Source organism: Monodelphis domestica, chromosome 1 (assembly GCF_027887165.1).
Source record: "Monodelphis domestica isolate mMonDom1 chromosome 1, mMonDom1.pri, whole genome shotgun sequence".
Classification (NCBI taxonomy): Eukaryota; Metazoa; Chordata; class Mammalia; order Didelphimorphia; family Didelphidae; genus Monodelphis; species Monodelphis domestica.
Genome location: NC_077227.1, coordinates 463,744,814 through 463,765,993, shown reverse-complemented (window position 1 = coordinate 463,765,993; position 21,180 = coordinate 463,744,814). Strand labels below are relative to the sequence as shown.

At 43.6% G+C, this 21,180-nt stretch overlaps 1 protein-coding gene across 4 annotated transcripts in view; it reads right to left on the bottom strand.

Moving 5' to 3' along the window:
• The window catches only part of HMCN2 (hemicentin 2), a 222,500-nt gene that overhangs the window by 160,677 nt on the left and 40,643 nt on the right, over positions 1-21,180 (bottom strand). For all 4 annotated transcript variants that reach the window (XM_056812558.1, XM_056812559.1, XM_056812560.1 and 1 more), the window contains exons 15-19: positions 20,381-20,530; positions 6,033-6,227; positions 3,262-3,357; positions 2,549-2,676; positions 1,630-1,774 (exon numbers count right to left, since the gene is read on the bottom strand). In XM_056812558.1, the coding sequence (XP_056668536.1) occupies positions 1,630-1,774; positions 2,549-2,676; positions 3,262-3,357; positions 6,033-6,227; positions 20,381-20,530 (714 nt within the window). The remainder of the gene's footprint in view (positions 1-1,629; positions 1,775-2,548; positions 2,677-3,261; positions 3,358-6,032; positions 6,228-20,380; positions 20,531-21,180) is intronic.

Genomic DNA, 21,180 nt, shown 5'->3' with positions numbered 1-21,180 from the left:
GAGAGAGAGAGAGCAGCACTAGTTGAATGAGATTTATTCCACCATCATTCCCAACTAGTCCTTCTTCTGGTACTCTGTCCAAATCCCTAAAAATATAATCACAATTTCCCCTCCTAGAGACACCAATTAACCTGGGATTTAGCACCAATTAAGCCTCCATCTTGCACTAAACTTCTACTTGTTTTTCACAATTAGTAAATTAAATAAACTAATTATTATCTCTTAATTAATAAGGATAGCATTAAAAAAAAAACCTTTAACTTCCCTTAGAATCAATATCATGTATTGGTTCCAAGGCAGAAAATCAGTAAGGGAGAGGCAATGGGTCACACAGCTAGGAAGTATCTGAGACTAGATTTGAACCCAGGACCTCTCATCTCTAAGACTGGGTCTCACTCCAATAAGCTATCTAGCTGCTGCCTCAAAGAAAAGATATTTTGAGAAGAATGCTGATAGCATTCAATGAATATTTTTGAAGCCCTTACCTTCCATCTTAGAATCAATACTGTATATTGGTTCCAAGGCAGAAGAGCAGCAAGGGCTAAGCAATGGGAGTTAAATGACTTGCCCAGGGTCACACAGTGTGTCTGAGGTCAGATTGGAACACAGGACCTCCTGCCTTTGGACCTGACTCTCAATACACTGACCCACTCCTGGCTGCCACCCAAAGCCCAACAACCTTACTTTCTTAGAAACATCTCTAAGATAAGTGGTAAAGTCTAGGCAGTGGTGATTAAGTGACGTACCTAGGATCACACAGTTAGGAAGTGTCTGAGGCCATATTAGAACCAGAACCCTCCCCCCACCCTTACCCCTCTCTCTAAGCCAGGATCTCAATCCATTGAGTCACCTAGCTGTCCCCAAATTCATCAGTTTTAAAGAAAATTTGCTAAACTAGTTTAATCTTTCTGGATTTTTTTTTGGGGGGGGGGAGGATCTATGATTCCACTGTCACAAGGAGTTCCTGATACATAAACTCCCTTTACAGCTACAAAATGGCAAGCTATTTGCAACTAGTCTTAGAGAATTGTCCATGTCACCTGACTTGCCCTTAGACAGACAGCCAGAATGTGTCAGAGGCGGGACTTCCTCCAAGGTTGGGACTCTATAGCAGTGATGGTGAACCTTTTAGAACCTTTTAGGGACCCGGCGCCCGTCCCACCACATGCAGTGCCCCACCCCCCTGTGTTGGTGGCTCCCAGCCAGGTTGGTGGGGGGAGGGGAGCTGCCAACCACCCCGAGGGCAGGCAGAGTGATATGGCTCAGAGACTCAGTGGGGCACCCTGACCAAATCACTTAACCCTACCTGCCCAGCCCTGAGCACTTTTCTGCCTTGGAAATTATACTTAGTATTGCTTCTAAAACAGAAGGTAAGAGCTTTAAAAAAAAGCTTACAGTCACAGTCCTAGTCAGAGCCCCCATGCTCAGGCACTGCCAACAGCAGTGCGGAACTCCACGTTACTCTTGTGCCCCCTTGGCCTCAGGAGGAGATGGGAACGGCTGCTTCTCCAGCGCCCCAACGGGTAGAGGAATGAGAGGAGGGCTGGGCTCCCCAAGCCCCACTTCCCTCTGGTGACTGTGACCTTCTACCTTGGGCACATCTCCTGGGGCGCCCCCCCCCAGGCTCACCTTGGACAGCCAGCTCAATGTCCTGGCGCTGAGAACCCACTGTATTGGTGACAACACAGCTATACCTTCCCGCATCCTCTTGCAAGGCCCGGTCAATATGGAAGCTGCCATCAGTTCGGATGGAATAGCGACTACTGGGCAGTGGCTATTGGAGAGACATATTGGCTCAAGGAGCTGCTCTTCTGCTCGGTCCTGCTGGCCTGGGCTACAGCCTGCTGAGTGACTCATTGCTGGTGAGAGGAGACTAAAACTAGAATTTTCCATCTCTGTACCTTGGCACAGGCTGTGCCCCGAGGCCTGGGATGTGTTCCTTCCTCCCCCTACCTCCTAGGATCCATAGTGTCTTCCGAAACATAGCTCAAGCATCACCCCCTCCAGGAGATCTTTTCTAGTCCTCGCTGCCTCCCACCTCCCTTACCACCATCCAGGTGCCAGTGTCTCTCTTAAATTGCAGTCCTATTGAATGTCTTTTGCATATGCTAATGTGCATGTGTTGTTTTCTGTGACCAGATGGAAGCCCTCTGAGGGCAAGGACCATTCTATTTGTCCTCGCATCCCCAGTGCCTAGCACCATGCCTGGAACACTGGAGGCCCTTAGTAAGTATAGGTCCCTTCTAGATCTAAATTCAATGATTCCAAAAAGAAGGGAAGAAAGGGTTAGATTGGTTAGTAATAAGCACCTACTATGTGCTTGGCACTGTGTGAGATATAAAATAAGGGGGTGGTCTGGTCATAGGAATTTTCCATCTAACTGGAGATGACATGCACACAGAACAGGAGGATGACTGACAGGAGCAGGGAAGATGCTTAAAAGATGGAGGGGGGGTAGATTTGATAACAGAAGAGATCACTAACAGACCAATGCTTGCTCTCATGAAGCACCCTCGGTCTTGGCTTCCCTCCTCACCCAAGTACTCACGGCTTGGCCCTCCTTCAGCCAGTGCCGCTGAGGAAAGGGCTTCCCAGCCAGCACGACACAGGGCAGAGATGCAGGCTGCCCCTCTAGGACTCGCACCATGGACGCACTGCTAGCAATCTGAGGGGGCTCTACGAGACAAGGAGGAGGCCCCCATCCCATCAGCCTCACTCAGCTCAGTAGGTGTCCTGTCACCGACTTCCCTTGTGGCTGCCATTAGGGGCCCAAGACCCAAACCCAGTATTTCTCTCCTCCAAACCCATCCTTCCCCCCCTGGAAGCACCAGATACATCAGCAAGGGGGTGCCCAAAGAGTCAAACAGGACTGAAGGATTGTTCCCAAGCATCAAGGACATAGAATACATCCTTGAATATCATCATTTATTCTATGTATATTCTGCCAGAATCCTTACTAATCAGCAGGTTATATATCCATCCCCAGGTCAGGGAGGAGGAAGAAAACTGCCTCCCTGATGTGGTCTGGGGGTGATTCAGTTTGCCAATGGAAGTGCTGTAACTCAAGAAAACACATCCCTGCCCCCACCCCCCAAAAAAATTCTCTTTTGCCTCAGACATTTCCCAGCTGTGTGACCCTGGGCAAGTCACTTCACCCCTGTTGCCTAGCCCTTACTGCTCTTCTGCCTTGGAACCAATACACAGTATTGATTCCAAGATGGAAGGTAAGAGTTTAAAAATAATAATTCTCTTAAAGCGAACCATGTCCAATGACTGTGAGCTGGACCTCTGCCTGGGCCTTGCCAAAAGTGTTGTGAGCTTCACAGATGTACAGAGCCTGGTCTTCTGGGGTCACATCTGAAAGGGAAGAAAGCTATTTTAAACAAGAACATACCAAATTCCCAACCTTGCCAGATGAATAACCCTTAGTTATAAGGGATGTATCCTTACATAAAAAGAAGGGGAGGGGAGGGAAGAGGGAAAAAAGCAGAAGGAAGGGAGGGAAAAAAGGAAGGAAGGAATGAAGGAAGGAAGGAAGGAAGGAAGGAAGGAAGGAAGGAAGGAAGGAAGGAAGGAAGGAAGGAAGGAAGGAAGGAAAGAAGGAAGGAAGGAAGGAAAGGAAGGAAGGAAGGAAGGAAGGAAGGAAGGAAGGAAGGAAGGAAGGAAGGAAGGAAGGAAGGAAGGAAGGAAGGAAGGAAGGAAGGAAGGAAGGAAGGAAGGAAGGAAGGAAGGAAGGAAGGAAGGAAGGGAGGGAGGGAGGGAGGGAGGGAAGGAGGAAGGGAGGGAGGGAGGGAGGGAGGGAACAAGGGTGGGTAGGTTCCCTCTTACAGGAGTCTTTCATCATAGACTGGGGTTGGGAAGATTGCCAGGAGATATTTCTTTCCTGTATAGTTTGGGCTAGATAACTACAAGGGTCCCTTCAAAAACCTCTATTCTATGTTAGGGGGAGACTGACAAAGAATAATGACCCTCTACAGAAGGCCTTCTAGGGAGCTCCCTGCTGGTGCTAATGGGTAGCCCCTTACCCTACATTAGAAGAGCCCCACCACAGCCATGTATGTATGAGTCAGGCAAAGTGGGGGCTGGAAGTAAAAGCAAGATAGCAACAAAGGAAGCAAAAGGTAAGGAGATTACCAAGGGAATATCCATTCTCTGTGGCAGTTGACATTAGCTGGTGTTTGGCCCCTTTTCACCAGAAGTTTGTAATATTTGACATTCGTTCATTGAAAGTTATTAATTCTTATGTATAAGCCTGTTAAGGGGCACCTATGTGACTGAATGGATAAGAGAACCAGGCTTTAAAGAATTAAGTTCAAATGTGGCCTCAGAAACTTCCTAGGTATGTCACCCTGGCCAAGTCTCTTAACCGCTATTGCCTAGCCCTTACCACTCTTTTGCTGTGGAACCAGTACAGAGTATTGATTCCAAGACAAAAGGTGAGGTTTAAAAAATAAATAAACAAGTCTATTAAATCCTACAGTATGCAGAGCATTATACTAAGTGCTGGGGGGAAAGGGCATACAAAGTATATTTAAGATACCCCAGAGGATGGAGCCAAATCTATTGGGCATCAGCTGATAAAAAGAAGGCAGGAGTTGCAATCATGATATCTGACAAAGCAAAGTAAAAATAGATCTAGTCAAAAGAGATAGAGAAGGTAATTACATCCTGATAAAAGGCAGTATAGACAATGAGGAAATATCAATATTCAACATGTATGCACCAAATGGCATAGCATCCAAATTTCTAAAGGAGAAACTAGTGGAGCTCAAGGATGAAACAAATAGAAAAACTATACTAGTGGGAGACCTCAACCTTCCTCTATCAGAACTAGATAAATCAAACCAAAAAATAAATAAGAAAGAGGTAAAGAAGTGAATGAAATCATAGAAAAATTAGAGTTAGTAGATAGGTGGAGAAAAATAAATAGGGACAAAAAGGAATACACCTTTTCAGCAGCACATAGTATATTCACAAAAATTGACCATGTACTAGGGCATAAAAACATTGCAAACAAGTGCAAAAGAACAGAAATAACAAATGAAACCTTCTCAGATCACAATGCAATGAAAATAATAATTAGTAAGGGTACATGGAAAGGTAAATCAAAAATTAATTGGAAATTAAACAATACGATTCTCCAAAATTGATTAAAGAACAAATCATAGAAACAATTAATAATTTCATTGATGAAAATGACAATGATGAGACATCCTTTCAAAATCTATGGGATGCAGCCAAAGCAGGACTCAGGGAGAAATTTATATCCTTGAGTTCATATATTAACAAATTAGGAAGGGCAGATGTCAATGAATTGGGTATGCAAATTAAAAAACTAGAAAGTGAACAAATTAAAAATCCTCAGATGAAGACTAAATTAGAGATCCTAAAAATCAAAGGAGAAATTAATAAAATTGAAAGTCAAAGAACTACTGATCTAATAAATAAGACTAGAAGCTAATACTTTGAAAAAACAAGTAAAATAGACAAAGTACTGGTCAATTAATTTAAAAAAAGATTCCAGCAAACATGATTCTTATTGATATATACATATCCTCATCTGTAAAATGAGGACAATAAGAGCACCTACCTCCCAGATTTGTTGTGAGGATCAAATGAGAAAAAATTAATAAGGGCATAGCACAGTACCTGGCACACAAGAAGCACCTTATAAATGTTAGCTATCATTATTATTTGTGTATGTGTTTCTCTTCATACAGTTTTTCCCGTAACCTCCTTCTGTTCTTTTGATACTATACCAAGACTGGGGGTGAAGCTAAGAGTAGGAGCCCAGGGGTCTGTCTGGGACCTGACATAAATAGGATCCATGGGCTTCCCCTTCCATTAACTTGTTTTTGTACCATTTTGGATAATGTATTTCCCTATAATTGGCTCCCTTTGTAATCCTATGTATGTTACTTTATGCATTTACAAACATTATCCTGAAGAGAAGTCCACCAGATCCTTCACCAGATTTCCCAAGGGATCCATGACATCAAAAAGCTTAGGAAAGCTGCCCTAAAATCTCTTACTCTCCAGGAACAGCACTCCTGCCTCTAGCTGTCTGGCCCGATTGCCCTCCACAGGATGGGCTGGCACTGGTTTTCCATCCACCCGGGCCCAGGTGATTCTCGGGCTAGGGCGCCCCTCTGCTCGGCATGCCAGGATGGCATTCCTGCCCATCTCCACCACCATGTTCCGAGATGACTCTACAAGCTGAGGTGCATCTGCAAGGAAGAAACTGGAGTCATTCTCTCCCACCATCCAGCCAAGGTCACAGCAGAAATGGAACCACCTCCCACCCAGGCCTTCCTGCCCTGCCCCTCAGAATTGACCTTTTAAACTTTCACAGCCTCACCCCAAAGAAAAATAAAAACACAAAGAGAGTAATTTCTCCCACCCACGATTTAATTAAATGGCTTAGGAAGCCCAAACCTGAACTTGGCTCCAATTCACCCCATTGTGATCAGAATAAGTACATAGGAAGATGAACACCTAGAAGGAGTGGGGAGACAAAGGACTCCTAGGGCTTGTCCACTGGGTGGTTTCCCAGACTGTGGGGGCCTTGGTTTGCCCTGTCTGTACAGCGGGGGCTCTGCTACCTCCCTTGACTGCTCCAGGTCTTCAAAGGGAAGACATGATTGTGTCTCTATGTGTTAGCCTTTGGACACAAAGGCATTTTAGTAGTTCCAAATATGATCATTACATAATTGTTGGCGAGGTGTCCCACATTCAATAAGGGCTCACAGAAGGGTTTGGGGCTTAACTTCATGGCCTCGCCTTTCTGAGTTTCAGAAGTCTCATCATCTCTGACTGATGCTTTCCTCATCCTAATCCCATTAGTCCAGGGAGGCTTCCTCTCCTCTTAGCACACTTCCCTCTACCTCTCAAACTTGATCCCACCCAAACCTGACCATGACCCTGAATGTCTCTTAATTGGACAGATTTACGAGACCAAGCAAAGCCAGAGGAGGAGGAGGTGACAACTCAAAAAGGATTGGCGGATCTGGGGCCTAGTGACCTGGTCTCCAGTTGTGCCAAATTCCTTCTAAATCGAGGATCCTCCCAACCATCCTGCCTGTCTTGGGTGTGTGAAATCAAAGAACGCTAACAAAATCCTTGTGTTAGAGCTAAAGAACAGCTTAGACTTCAAATCCTTTAGTTTATGGGCAGGTAAACTGAGACCTTTAGTGAGCTCAATTCTGCCCTGACCTACAAGCCACACACTGGGAAATCTGCTTTTCCCATCTAGGAACCAAGTTGGGAGAAGGCCAGGAGGAGCATTCAAAGGCCATCGTTCCCTACTCTCCAAAAGTGGCAGAAACTAGCAGAACCCCACGAACTGTCATCCAAAGCTTTCAGACATCCCAATTGGAGTATGAGTATTCAAGCATGACACTGCCACTAGGAATCATGTGCAGGGTCCTTGTTAAATGTAAAAGCGGAGGCATCTAGGTATCACAATGGATAGAGTAATAGATCTGGAGATGGAAAGTTAGGGTTCAAATCTGGCCTCAGACTTCCTAGTTGTGAGCCCAGGCAAGTCACTTAGCCCCAATTGCCTAGCCTTTGCTGCTCTTCTGTCTTAGAACTGATATTAAGACACTAACTGATACTAAAACCGAAGGTAAGGATTTTTTTTAAAAGTAAGAGTAAATCCAAGACTCTAAACAAACTTTCACCCCTCAAATTGTCAGGTCCCATTTTGTAAAGAAGCTTTTATCACTCTCCCCTTTTTCTGGCAAACTCCTAACAACCTCTCATACCATGGCACTAAATTCTTCCCAGCTAAAGGGATCCAGGGATTTCCAGCTGATATGTAAAAGACATTTAGAAAACTATTATAATAAGGTAGGGAGCTTCATTTAGTGTGATACCATGGAAAGAGCTCTTCTCTTTGAATTAGAGAATGGGTTCAAATATCAGTTCTTGTCATACTACCTTTGTGACCCTAGGTAAGTCACTTGACCTCTCACACTTAGCTTAGCTTTTCTGTTTCCTTGTCTATAAAATGAGGGGACTGGACTGGCTGACCTCCAAAGTCCCTTCCAGCTCTATGCCTATGATCCTATGATATTAAGTCACTTCACATTCCTCTTCTCCCTCTGGACTCATGACAAGGAAGAAAAAGAAAATACAGAGGCTTCAGCCCAGATTCTCAGAAAGCCTACCCTATTCTCTGTCCTACTTCTCTGAAATCTTTCTCCTCTCTACAATTCCTCCACTTAGAGATACTAAAACATCTTTAAAAGTTTTCTCCAAATTCTCTGGCTTTTGTTTTCATTAGCAGGAAGTAAGCTGAGAATTCATAGGGCTCCAGGATGATCTCTAAGTCATCTCAGGGGTCAAAATAAGGAAGGGGAAGAACTAACCCTAACCTCTACCTTTTAAGCCTCATTTTTCACCCTGTCCTCCCCAACCAATGCTTTTTACTCTAGCTAAATTGGTCGCCTGCCACTCACACAGACAAACATACCCACCATTTCTATTTCTCTCCTGCAAACCTTTGCCCATCAAGAGGCTAAATAGTCTAGAGCCATGGTGGTGAACCTATGGCACATATGCCAGAGGGGGGGGCACTCCAAACCTGCTCCATGAGCACATGTGCCATTGCTCTAGCACAGAGTTTGCCAGAGTTCATTACTAAGAAAGCCAGAGGGACAAAGGGCTGGGCTGCTCCCCTCCCCCTCTCCCCATGTGCCTGAGGACATTTCTCCATCACCCTCCCCTCTAAAAGGTTCACTATCACTGGCCTAGAGGACAGTGGATTAACCTTAGAGTCAAGAAGACCAGGGTTCAAATACCACTTCATACACTTACTAGCAAGGTGACTCTGAGAAAATCAGTTTCTTCATCTGCCAAAGGGAGAGAATATATTTATCTCATAGAATTATCAGGAGGTTCAGTGATAAACGGGGGTGTAAAGCAGTTTGCTACTCTAAAGAAGCAGCATGGTGGCACAGTAATTAAAGCACTGAACCTGGAGTCAGTAAGGTCTGAGTTCCAATCTGGCTTCATACACTTACTAGCTAGCTGTGTGACCTTGGGCAAGTTGCTTAACCTTTGTCTGCCTTAGTTTCCTTACCTTAAAAATGGGGATAATAATAGCACCTACTTCCCAGAGTTGTTGTGAGGATGAAAGAATATTTATAAAGTGTCTTGCAAATTTTAAAGCTCTTCTAAGTGCCAGCTATTATCTAAAGTATTATCTGCAGCTTAAAACAGCACTAAACTTTTGGGACATGTCTTTTTGCCAATTATCTTGCCTCTAGAATTCCATGTGAACTGGAATGACCTCCAGGAATTGATGCAGAGTGAAAGAAGCAGAACCAGGAGAACAATGTACACAGAGACTGATACACTGTGGTTCAATTGAATGTAATGGACTTCTTTACTAGCAGCAATGCAATGATCCAGAATAATTCCAGGGGACTTATGAGAAAGAACACTATCCACATTCAGAGGGAGAAATGTGGGAGTAGAAACACAGAAGAAAAACAACTGCTTGATCACATGGGTCGAAGGGATATGGTTGGGGATGTAGACTCTAAATGATCGTCCTAGTGCACACATCAACAATACGGGAATAGCTCTTGACCAATGACACATGTAAAACCCAGTGGAATTGTGTTTTGGCTATGAAAGGGGGTCGAGGGGAGGGGAGGGAAAAAACATGAATCTTGTAACCATGGAAAAACACTCTAAATTAATTAAATAAAATTTTCCAATTAAAAAAAATAAATTAAAAAAAAAACAATTATCTTGCCTCTAGCACCTGAAACATCCTAATACTCCTTTCTTTTATTCTAAGTGTCACCCACACACATATATACTTCTAGTTCCCCTAAATGTGATATCTTCCTCCATTAGAATATAAGCTCCTCCAGGGTAGGTGCTATCTTGCTTATTAGTATTTGTATATTCTTCAGTCACGTTTTATTCTTCCTGATCCCATTTCTTTGCAGAGATACTGGAGTGGTTTGCCATTTCTTTCTCCATCATCTTACAGATGAGGAAACTGAGGCCACCAGGGTTCAGTGATATACCCAGGGTCATACAGCTGGAAAGTGTCTGAAGTTCAATTTGAACTCAGGTCTTCCTGACTCCAGGCCTGGTGCTCCATCCCCTGAGCCACCTAGCTGCCTTTTGTATATGTATACTCAACATTTAATACAGTCCCTGGCACATAGAAAGTGCTTAATAAGTGTAGTCATCCATTTAATCTACCCATTCTGAGGATCAGTTGAAGTCTCACCGCTTCTTCCTCATTTCTACTCACAGTAGATCTCATCTTCCTCTTAACTTCTAATGCATCCTAAGGAAAACCATACATTTCACTTCAGAGACTTCAGAGATCATTTAGCCATGCACCCCCTTTTCCCCATCATTTTACAGATCAGGAAACTGGAGCTTAAAATGGACCCATGATGTACCCAAGGTCACAGAGTTAATAAGAGGCAAAGATGTGATTTGGACCCAAGACCTTTAATGGAATATAAAAATCAAGCACCTCCTCCACGGCACCATGTTTGATCGCTGTTGAATGTGTGTGAATCTTGTATCTCTCTAACCTATATACCCTAGGAAGGCAGAGACCAGGACATCTTCTCCAGATGCCCTGTATCACCTAACACAAGGCAAATGTTCAACAAATATTTCCTGAATCAATGATCATTGGCAGTGAAGGTGTCCAGTCCATGCCAAAGCTGAGGATGTTATGCCTATTCTTAGGGAGTAGGACAACCTCCATCAGGGAACCCTGAGTACCAACTTCCCACCTTGATCAAACATCCAAGAGGCAACTTGATTCCCAGTTCATATTGAGGAGATGAGATGGGTATTGAGGGACAGAAGCATCATGGTCTTAGGAAACCATGAGAGGGATTGTCTGACAACTGTGAGACAGACTTCTGTCAGCTGTCTGACAGCTTCATCTCTCTGGTCCAGAGCTGAGCCCTGGAGCTGAATAGAGCTAACATACGAAGCTGTCTGCTTCCAGAAAGGGTAAGAGTCTTCCGTAAGACCCTGGAAAAGAGACCTCTTTTAGGCTCCTCAGCTGTTCTGGTTTGTCTCTAAGCCATGGGTGGCTCCCCACTTGCCCCACAAAGCCCAGTCTTAGAAACAGAGGCACATAAGACACACCCAATTAGGGAATAAAGCAAAGATTGAGTAGTTGAGGTTAAGAAACAGCTTGATGGAAAACATCTAATGCCCAGTGGATTTACGCGTCGGCTATGGGGGGGGGGGGGAGGAAAAGAAAATGATCTATGTCTTTAACGAATAATGCTTGGAAATGATCAAATAAAATATATTAAAAAAAAAAAGAAACAGCTTGATGAGGCAGAGTGTTGGGTCTTGTAGTTAGGAAGACTTGGGTTCAAAGACTGCCTGTGAGAGGCAGCTAGGTAACATAGTGGATGAAGCACCAGGCCTGGAGTTGGGAGGATCTGGCTTCAAATCTGGCTTCAGACACTTCCTAGGTTTATGACCCTGGGCAAGTCACTTAACCCTAATTGCCTAGCCCTTAAGACTTTTTTAGAACCAATTCTTAGTATCAGTTCTAAGACAGAAGATAAAAGTTTTTTTTTAATTACTGTTTCTGATACTTATTAGCTATGTGACTATAACAAGTCATTGCAACTCCATAAGACTCAGTTTCCTTATCTGTAAAATGTGAGGTTTGTACTATATGGTCTCTAAAGTCTCTTTTAAATCTAAATCTCTGATCCTTTGTCATTTAAGAGCCCCAGACCTTGATTTTGCCAACATGAATTTGAATATCATTTGTCAGTTGTCACCAGAGGCACTTAAGAGCCTGTTTCCTCCTATTAAAAAATAGGGATAACAGTACTTACAGCTGCTACCTCACAGGGTTGTAGAGGAAAATGCTTGGTAAGCCCGAGAGTGCTAAATAAATATGATTATCAATTACGTTAGTGTCACAATGCATAGTTCTATCCAAAAGGACTCTTGTCAGCAATACTTGTGGAGATTAAGGAGGTAATATACAAAGTCTCTGCCCCCTTCCAGGGCTGCACTCCCTACAGCTTCCCTCTCTGCCTCAAACTAGTTACACTATCTCCTAATCTTCTCAGAATTATGGTCCTAGCATCTTCTTACTCCTGTGGTTAGTTCACAAGAGGCACAGATTTCCCTAGATCAGCTGTATAGAACTAAGAAACTAGAACTACAAGGTCATAAACTATTTTCTTGGAACAACCAAGATTCTGCACCCAGCCCTCTCGCCCCATTGTCAGCATAAGAAATGAACAGATTTTGTCCTTCGTTATCCTATCTGAGGGTCCAGATTCAAGCAGCTCTAACTATTAATCTTCCCACAGAAGAGCTCGCCAGACCACTCTGTTCTCTGTGGCTAGTCACCTAAGCCACATCAGGACTGGGCAACAGCTGGACATGGTCACAGGGATCCAGTGTGAATACCAGTTCTGTTCTATGGACCCTGTAAACCTTAAAATTTCTTAGACTTATGAATGTTGAAAAAATTTCCTACTGATAGTAAGAACTCTATTGGAATGTGAAACTCCTTGGCATGGGAGGATCTTTCTCCTCCCTACTTAAGACTACTTTAGGACAGAAACCTTTTGCTAAACAATGGAAAGGGCTTTGACCTATGCTTAAGCATAGAACAGGAAGTTCTTTGAGTCATGATTGATTTTAGAATTGATACAATAGAGATACTTGGAATGACAGAACCAGGTCTTGGAAACTACAATCTCTACCCTACTCAGAGTAACAAGATTTAGGAAGGGCTGCAGCAAAGATCAAGATTTAATTATTTGAGAATATGACCTTCAACAGTCATGTGCAAAGGGGACAGACCTCTGGGCGGTCCTGGGTTAAGCTAGAGCCACCATTGGCACAGGGGAGACATTGACAGTGATTGGTAGATGTGAGAACTGAGGGGAGGGAACTTAGATTTTTGCTTAAAGGTAGGGAGGTCTGAGGACTGAAGGAGGAGGTTGATGCTCTGAAGGAGGTCTGAGAGGAGAGAGGTCCTGGAGGGAGAGCTCCTGGAGAGGTCTTGAAGGAGGCTGTGGAAGGAGAACTCAGGAGGAGTCAGGAGGAGAATTCGATGGAAACATTTCTTGAAAGGAGGCTCTCTTGAAGGTGGAGCCTGAGGTTGGCATGAGAAGCCTTACCTAGAGAGATCTTGGGTGAGTGATAAACCCAACTGACTGATTTATCTCTTATTGGCTTGAGGCCCTTCATTCTTATTCCTTTCTTACTTTCTCTCTTTTTCTATTGATTAATCAGTGTATTATAAATTAAATTTCTCTATAAAACCCAGTTGGCTTGGGCATATTCATAAATTGGGAATATATTCCCTGGCGACCATCTTATATTTATATAAAACCAAGACACAGTAGAAAACATATTTCAGAGGTCATAATTGTTATATATGTATATATATTTCCCTTGCTCCCAAACATTTTAATTATCACATTTTATGGCTCCTACTCTCTTATCTATAACTATTTAATGCTCAAAACTATTTTAAATCTAACAACCCTAAGCTCTCTGCCTGTCTCAATGCTAGGGTCCCTTTCTAGGTTTGCAGCCTTCCTAATTATCTTGGGAGCCTGAGCCCCAGGGGAGCTGGTCCAAGAGTCAGATAGACACCTCCATTATCCAGGCACCTTGTAGCATGCTCCCTCTAAAGGAGTTCATCTCAAGCTGTTGGGGAAAGAGAGGGGGAAGCCTAGACTTCCTTGGATTGGGAGCTTTGTTCCTCCTGGGGACTAGGTTTAGCTAGAAGGTCAGTTCTTCCCACACACAAATGAACCCACTGATTAATTGATGCTTAGCAGCCTCCAGCTGAGGATGCAATTAATGGAGACTACAGCAATGGCCCTTTGCTCTTCCCTGTTCCCCTGAGGATTTTCTAAGTGAACCACCATCTGTGATTTCTCTGCCAAGAAACTCAGAAAGGAGGACATCTTTTCAATCCTCAGAGACTATTAGGGATATGGGCAAAGCAGGAGATCTAGGTTCTAGTCCCAATCATTTCATCTCTCATTATCTCCATTTTTTAATAATCATAGCTAATAGTTGAATGGCACTTGGTGGTCATGAACTAATTGGACTATATCCTTGTTGGTGAACATATGGCACATGTGCTGAAGTATGCCATAGGGAGCTGCTCCCTTTCCCTCTCTGCCATGCCTAAGGACATTTCTTTCATCACCTGCCCCTCTGCCCAGCAGCCCAATGAGAGTGCTTCCAGATCGGGGCTCACATGCAGCATGAGGGTTGCATTTTGGGCATTGAGTCTCTAAAAAGTTCACCACCACTGGCTATATATTATCTCATTTGATCTTCACAAACCCTATGAGGTAGGGATCATCATTATCATCATTTTGCTTTAAACCCTCTCCTTCTGTCTTGGCATCAATACTGTGTATTGGTGCCGAAGAAGAAGAGTGGTAATGACTAAGCAATAGGGGTTAAGTGACTTGCCCAGGGTTACACAGCTAGGAAGTGTCTGAGGCCAGATTTTAACCCAGGACCTCCTGTTTCTACATCTAGCTCTTAAACTACAATTATTGTCATTTTATAGATAAGGAACCTGAAGCTAAGAGAGGTTAAATGAGAAAGAGAGGGAAATATCCAGACCCCAAGAAAGAATAATACCAGGCCTAACGGTTCTGGCAGATGGAAGTCCAGGGATTATTGGAAGACATTTCACAGAGAGATACATCAAAGGAGAAATCTTGAGTGGATCCCATCCTTTGGAGGCAGAGTTAAGCACTGATGCAAACCTTAGGCTGCTCTGAGGAAGAAGTAGGTCAGCTAGAAATTTTTACTTGTTCTGAGAATTTAGTCTCACATTTGAAATGAGAGGCATTTAGCCCCCTCCAACCCACCATGGAGACAGGAAAATAAATACTTCTCTGTTAAAATACACTGGTAAAAATACCAGTGGCTAATCCCCCTTACCTAAGAGAGAAGGGAAGAGAAAGGAACAAGCATTTATTGTCATCTATAGAAGGGTAGGCATAAAACTAAGCACATTATAAATATTATCTCATTTGATCCTCACAATGATCCTGGGAGCTAAGTGCTACTATTATGAGCTCTATTTTAAAGTTGAGGAAATTGAGAGAGATTTGTGTTAAGTGACTTGTCCAGGTCACACAGTTAATAAGTGTGTAAGGTTAGATTTGAACACAGATCATCCTGAATCCAGGTCCCATGTTCTCTCTAATGTACCACACCTGTGATAATAAATTAGCCTGGGGCAGCTGGGTGGCTCAGTAAATGGAGAGCCAGGATTGGAGATCCTGGAACCTAATTTGACCTCAGATACTTCTTAACCTTGTGACCTTAAGCAAGTCACTTAATACTAATTGCTTAGCCCTTACCACTTTTCTGACTGGGAACATTAATTCAACATTGATTCTAAGACAGAAGGTAAGGGTTTACAAAAGAAAACAATAATAAATTCACTTATGAATATATCCCCATAGTCCATATCCACAATTTAGAGCAGAAAGACATCTTACAGAAAATATGGTTCCATTCCCTTTATTTTATAGAGGAAAAAACTGAGATCCACAACAGTGAAATCTCTTGCCTACATAGTAACTATTAAGGTGAGGATTCCAACTCAAACCTCAGGACTTTCAGTCCAGGGTTCTAGGAATCTGACATCCCTCCTGCTGCCCCCAGGCTCCTCACCCCCATCCAGACAGAGAGGTCCCCTCGATCTTCCTGATGCTTTTCAGTAAGCCTGGACATTTAGGACCTGGCTGTGGGACAGTGGAAGGAAGCAGGAGAGTCTTTGGGTCGCTGGGGACCAGCAGTGAGAATATTTATCCACCAGATTTGTCTTTTAAGGCACGGGGAAGGGGGTGTAAAAAAGTAGCAGGATGTTCTCAGACACTCCTGGAAAGGAGAGGGGTGGCCTGCACCTCCTGGCTCACTTCATTCCTCAACTTGGAGTGTCAGAAAATGGGACATAAGCCCACTACATTCCCTGCCCTGGGGTCCCAGCCAAACTGGCAGGAGTGGTCAGTCTTCAGCTGCCACTGTATGGCCAGGAAACGTGATTTCACACCCTTCGTGCCTGCCAGGACCCACTGGGCCAGAGGGGAGCAGGTGCTTGCCCTCATTTTTCTCTGGAAATAGTTGGGCCATCTCCAGGAGTACATAAACTCCCCTTTCCCAACAGAAAGCATTCTCCACTTTCCCACTGGTCCCAGAACCCTAGAGCACCTGTTTCTTCCTCTCTGACCTCAATAGAAACCTCACGTTGAAATCTATTCCAGAAGAGCAGAGCCCAAGAAATTTCCCACTGCTTCCACGCTGCAGCAGCCCTCCACAAGGCAGTCACTTAACACCTCGCTGAGACTTCTTGGCATCTTGGAATCATCCATCTAGAGCTGGAAGAATCCTCAGAAGTCATCTAGTGAACCCCCTTCATCACACACCTTAGGAAACTGAGGTGGAAAGAGGTTACGTGTCTCATCTAAGGTCAAACGTAGTAAATGTTTATTGAGGGGCAGCTAGGTGGCTGGACAGAGAGCCATGCCTGGAGATGGGAGGTCCTGGGTTCAAATCTGGACTCAGATACTTCCTAGCTGTGTGACCCTGGGCAAGTCACTTAACCCTCATTGCCGAGCCCTTACTCCCCTTCTGCCTTGGAACAGATACTCAGTATTGATTCTTAAACAAAAGGTAAGGGTTTTGTCATTTAAAAAATAAATGTTTATTAATTGACTGAGGCAGTAAACACTGGAGGCAATACTCAGACCCAGGTCCTCTGACTACAGGGCCAACGAACTTCACCCGTAGCATCCCTCTGAGTGCTTCATAAGCTATAAAATGCCATATCTGAGATGCTGTGAGCATGACAGCCTAGGCACAAGACCTATATGCTATAGTAGAAAGAACACAGAGGCAGCCAGGAGATATGGTCAATAGACAGCTGATCTTAGAGAGGAAGATGAGTTTAAATCCTGCCTCAGATACTTACTAGGTGTGTGACCTTGAGTGAATCACTCATTCTCAGTTTCCCAAGCTATAAAAAGGGAAAAATAACAGTACCTACCTCCCAGGATTGATCGAATTTAAAAAGAAAAAAAAACACATTGTGAACTTTAAAGTACTAGTTATTTCTATTAGAATTGTGAGTTGCAAAACTTTTGGACCTGCTACTTTACATACATGGCCTTGGGTAAGTTAAGTCACTCCCTAGACCTCAGTTTCCCTATTGCTTAAAAAAATTGGACTAAATAATCTCTAGAGTTTTTTCTGGGGAACTAATAACAAAAATGTGAAGGAAGGAGGCCTTGCAGTACCAGATCTCAAACTATACTATAAAGCAGTGGTCATCAGAACAATATGGTACTGGCTAGGAGACAGAAGGGTAGATCAATGGAATAGACTGCGGGTAAGTGACCTCAGCAATCTAGTGTTCGATAAACTCAAAGATCCCAGCTTTAGAAGAAGAACTCACTATTTGACAAAAACTGCTAGGACAATAGACTTTCTTCTGGATCTCAATCCTATGGCGTGATGCCTTGCACCTAGAGGGGCCAGGACCAGGATGGGATGCTGAAGCAATCGCAAACCTTCTCCAAGGAGTAAATCATTAATTTTTCAGTGTAAGCAATTACAGCTTAAAAATAAGCAAATGCCACAAATCAGGACTTGATTGCTTTGTTGATTGTTCAGACCTAAAAAATTTATGGAGATATATGGATAATCTTATGGAATTGCTTGTCAACTCTGGGAGGGGGGAAGGAGAGAACATGAATCATTTAACCATGAAAAAATGTTTTAATAAAATTGAAAATAATAAAAATAAAGTGATGGAGAAAATGTCAGTAATGTAGATTAAAGTTCATGTGTCATGGATGCATTTTTTTCCTGGAGGACTGGTTAGTACCATTTACCAGCAGACCTCTGGCTGGGGCTCAACATTGCTTTCATCAAAGATCCCTAGGATGATGCTAGCAGTATCATCTTGTCCCTCATTTATTCATTGTTTACTAGAAAAGCAGGGTAATGTGATAATTATTATTATTTACATGTATGTAACACTTCAATTTACAAAGCACTTTAAATGAACTATTTCATTTGGGTTTTGCAGCAGCCAGTGAAGTAGGCACTGCTAGGCATTATCATCATTTAACAGATGAAAAAATTGTGACAGGTTTAATGTCTTGCCCATAGTCACACAGCTAGTTAGTGTCTAAGGCTTCTGGCAAGGTCTTTCTGACTCCCCTGGAGAATACAGCAACCACTAATACAGGATTCCCATTTTATTTGAGGGACTTTTTAATCTATTAAGAGGGATAAATACGCAAAGAGCCATAGAGGGAAAAGTGGACTGTGATGAATAAGAAAGAAGTAAACAATCCCCTGTATAGGTATAGGGAAGAAAGAGAGAGCTTAGGGTGAGAGAGACAAAGAGACACAAAGCCAGAGACAAATGTATTTTATGATATGAATATATATAAGCATACATAATATACATGAATACATATATGTATGTGTATATCAATGGAGAAAGAGAAAGGAGGGAAGAGTGAAGGGAGAAGGGTGAGAGGAAAGATGGAAGGAGAAAAAATAAAGAGGAGAGGGGAGAAGAGAGAGAAGGAAAAGAAAGAGGAGAGAGACAGAGACAGATAGAGAGGGAGAAAGAGAGAGAAATAAAGAGAGAGAGAGATAAAGACAGAGAAAGAGAGAGAAGGGGAGAGAGACAGAGAGGAAGAGAGAGAGAAAGAGAGAAAGGAAGACAGACAGAGACAGAGAGAGAGGGAGAGGGAGAGAGAGAGAGAGAGAGAGAGAGAGAGAGAGAGAGAGAGAGAGAGAGAGAGGAAGACAGAGACAGAGAGAGAGACAGAGAGACAGAGAGAGAGACAGAGAGAGGGAGAGGGAGAGAGGAAGACAGAGACAGAGAGAGGGAGAGGGAGAGAGAGGTTCCAACTCAGGATCCTCTCTCATAATAATCCTAATAATTAACTTTAATTAAAGGATTTATTTAAGGCTTTTGAAGTCTTTTCCATGTGCTAACTCATTTAATCCCTACCACAACCCTAGGAATAGTACAGATGATGGTACCAAAGCGGACAGAGGTTAAGGGATTTGCCCAGGGTCACACACCTCATAAATGACTGAGGCAGGTTTTGAACTCAGGTCTTCCACAAGCCAAGTCTGGTGTGCTCTCCATCATACTGCACTGCCTCTGTGTCAAAAGTCTCTCCCAACTATTCCAGCCCTCCTCTATCACTATCTCCTTTGGGCTTCAGAACACCCAAGGTCTGAATCATCAGATCAAGTCCTTGATTGTACTAGCCTTGCATTGTGATTGTTTCATGTAACGCTGTCTCCCCAAACCATCAGTAATGTAAGTTCCTAAAGGGCAAGGACCCCCTCTTTTCTTTCCTCATCTCCCAGAGCCTTGCACACAAAGAATTTAACACTCACTGACAGAAATAATGCACAATACCAAGAGCCCTCCATGGGAAGTCAAGAGATCTGAGTTCTAATCCCAGTCCTGCTTTTAATGGTGTAGCCCAAGACATTTCATTTCCTATCTCACCCTGCTCATCCATCTATAAAATAAATAGTTTGGACTAGATGGTTCCTAGAGTCTCGTTCAGCTCTGACCATGTAGGATTTTTGTGTCCTGAGGCCATTTCTAGATCTAAAGTTTCATGATTCAACCTTACTCAAATACTTCAGTGTTGTTCATCCACAAGGTAGGAGTAGGAGGTATTCCTTGAGGTGAGATCACAGCCCATGCTTTTACAGATGCTGAATAAGCATCCAGAAGATCGATCCAGAAGAAGGAATGACTTGCCATTAAATTAATCCAGCCAGGCTAGCCACTGAATTAACTCCCTTGATCCTCAGTGACCTGCCCATTCTATTTATGTGCATGTCTTAGTCCCTTTGATCATTTTTAACCCATACTTTATCTTAGAACTGATACAGAATATTGGTTCCCAGGCAAAAGAATGGTAAGGGCTAGGCAATTAGGGTTAGGTGACTTTTTCAGGGTCACACAGCTAGGAAATGTCTACAGTCAGATTTAAAACCAGGTCCTCCCACCTTTAGGCCTGGCTTTCTATCCACTAAGTCACCTAGCTGCCCCTTCTTTGATCTTTGATGATGAAAGTAGCCAACAGGCCCCTGAACATCTTGGCTTAAATTTCTATTCCTCTGTCCCAGGGCTGGTGCAGCTGGCTTAGTATGTGGCTAAATCTCCATAGCTCTCTCAGTCCAATGCCCAGCATGATGAGATGCTAAGTGATGTTTTGCTTTACTAGCTCAGGTCATGTGTAATGAAAAGAGCTGGGAGTCAGGATGGGGATGGGTGGAGAGGAAGGGAGAAGGAGAATACACTTACATCCAACCTCCAGCCTGATGTCGGCCGATGCTGCCCCCAGCTCATTCACTGCTTTGCAAATATAGTTGCCCGCATCCCTCTCCTGGACTTCTTGGATCCTGAGAGTTCCGGTGTGGGCCACTTCAGGAGCCAGTATCATTTCTAGGCCCCCTGGACCCCAGTGTAGGGAAGAATGAGAGGAGGTGCTAGGTTAGAGCACATAGAGGGTGAGAAGGGGATCACTTTGGGGGTGGAGACAAGGGTCAGGATCACTAGGTAGGTCCTATGCCTTCATTGCCAATGGTAGATATGTTTTGTGGCCTGAAACAAATGGCTCCCCTTCTCCCATCCTAAGCTTCCTAGCACATAATATGGAGGAAAATCGGTCCTGTCTTCTGAAAATGGAAAAAATCTGCAGAAGATGGTAGGAGGTGAGGAGTTCAGGCTTCTTCTCTCTATTTTCTCTCTTCCTGCATCTTCCTCTCTGAACTCTCACATATACACTCTTTCAATGCCAAGCCCAAACTAAAAGATTTGTTTCCTTCTAGGGTAGGCCCTGGATTCCGGTCTAAGATCCCTGGGTCTGCCTAAAGGCCCAGAAACACCATCAGTGTCTCAGAATCTATGAACTTGGTGGGAATTCCAGGGTACCTTAGCTAGGCCTCCCAGCTCCCAACTTCCACTCCTTCTGTGACCTGATTCATTTCTTTTCCCTGTGTCTTTCATTTGAAATTGGCAGTCAAGAGGAGCGAGACAAAGGGGACTACACTTAGCTGCCTCTCTCCAAAGTCCCTCACACAGAACATTCGATGCATTAAAGA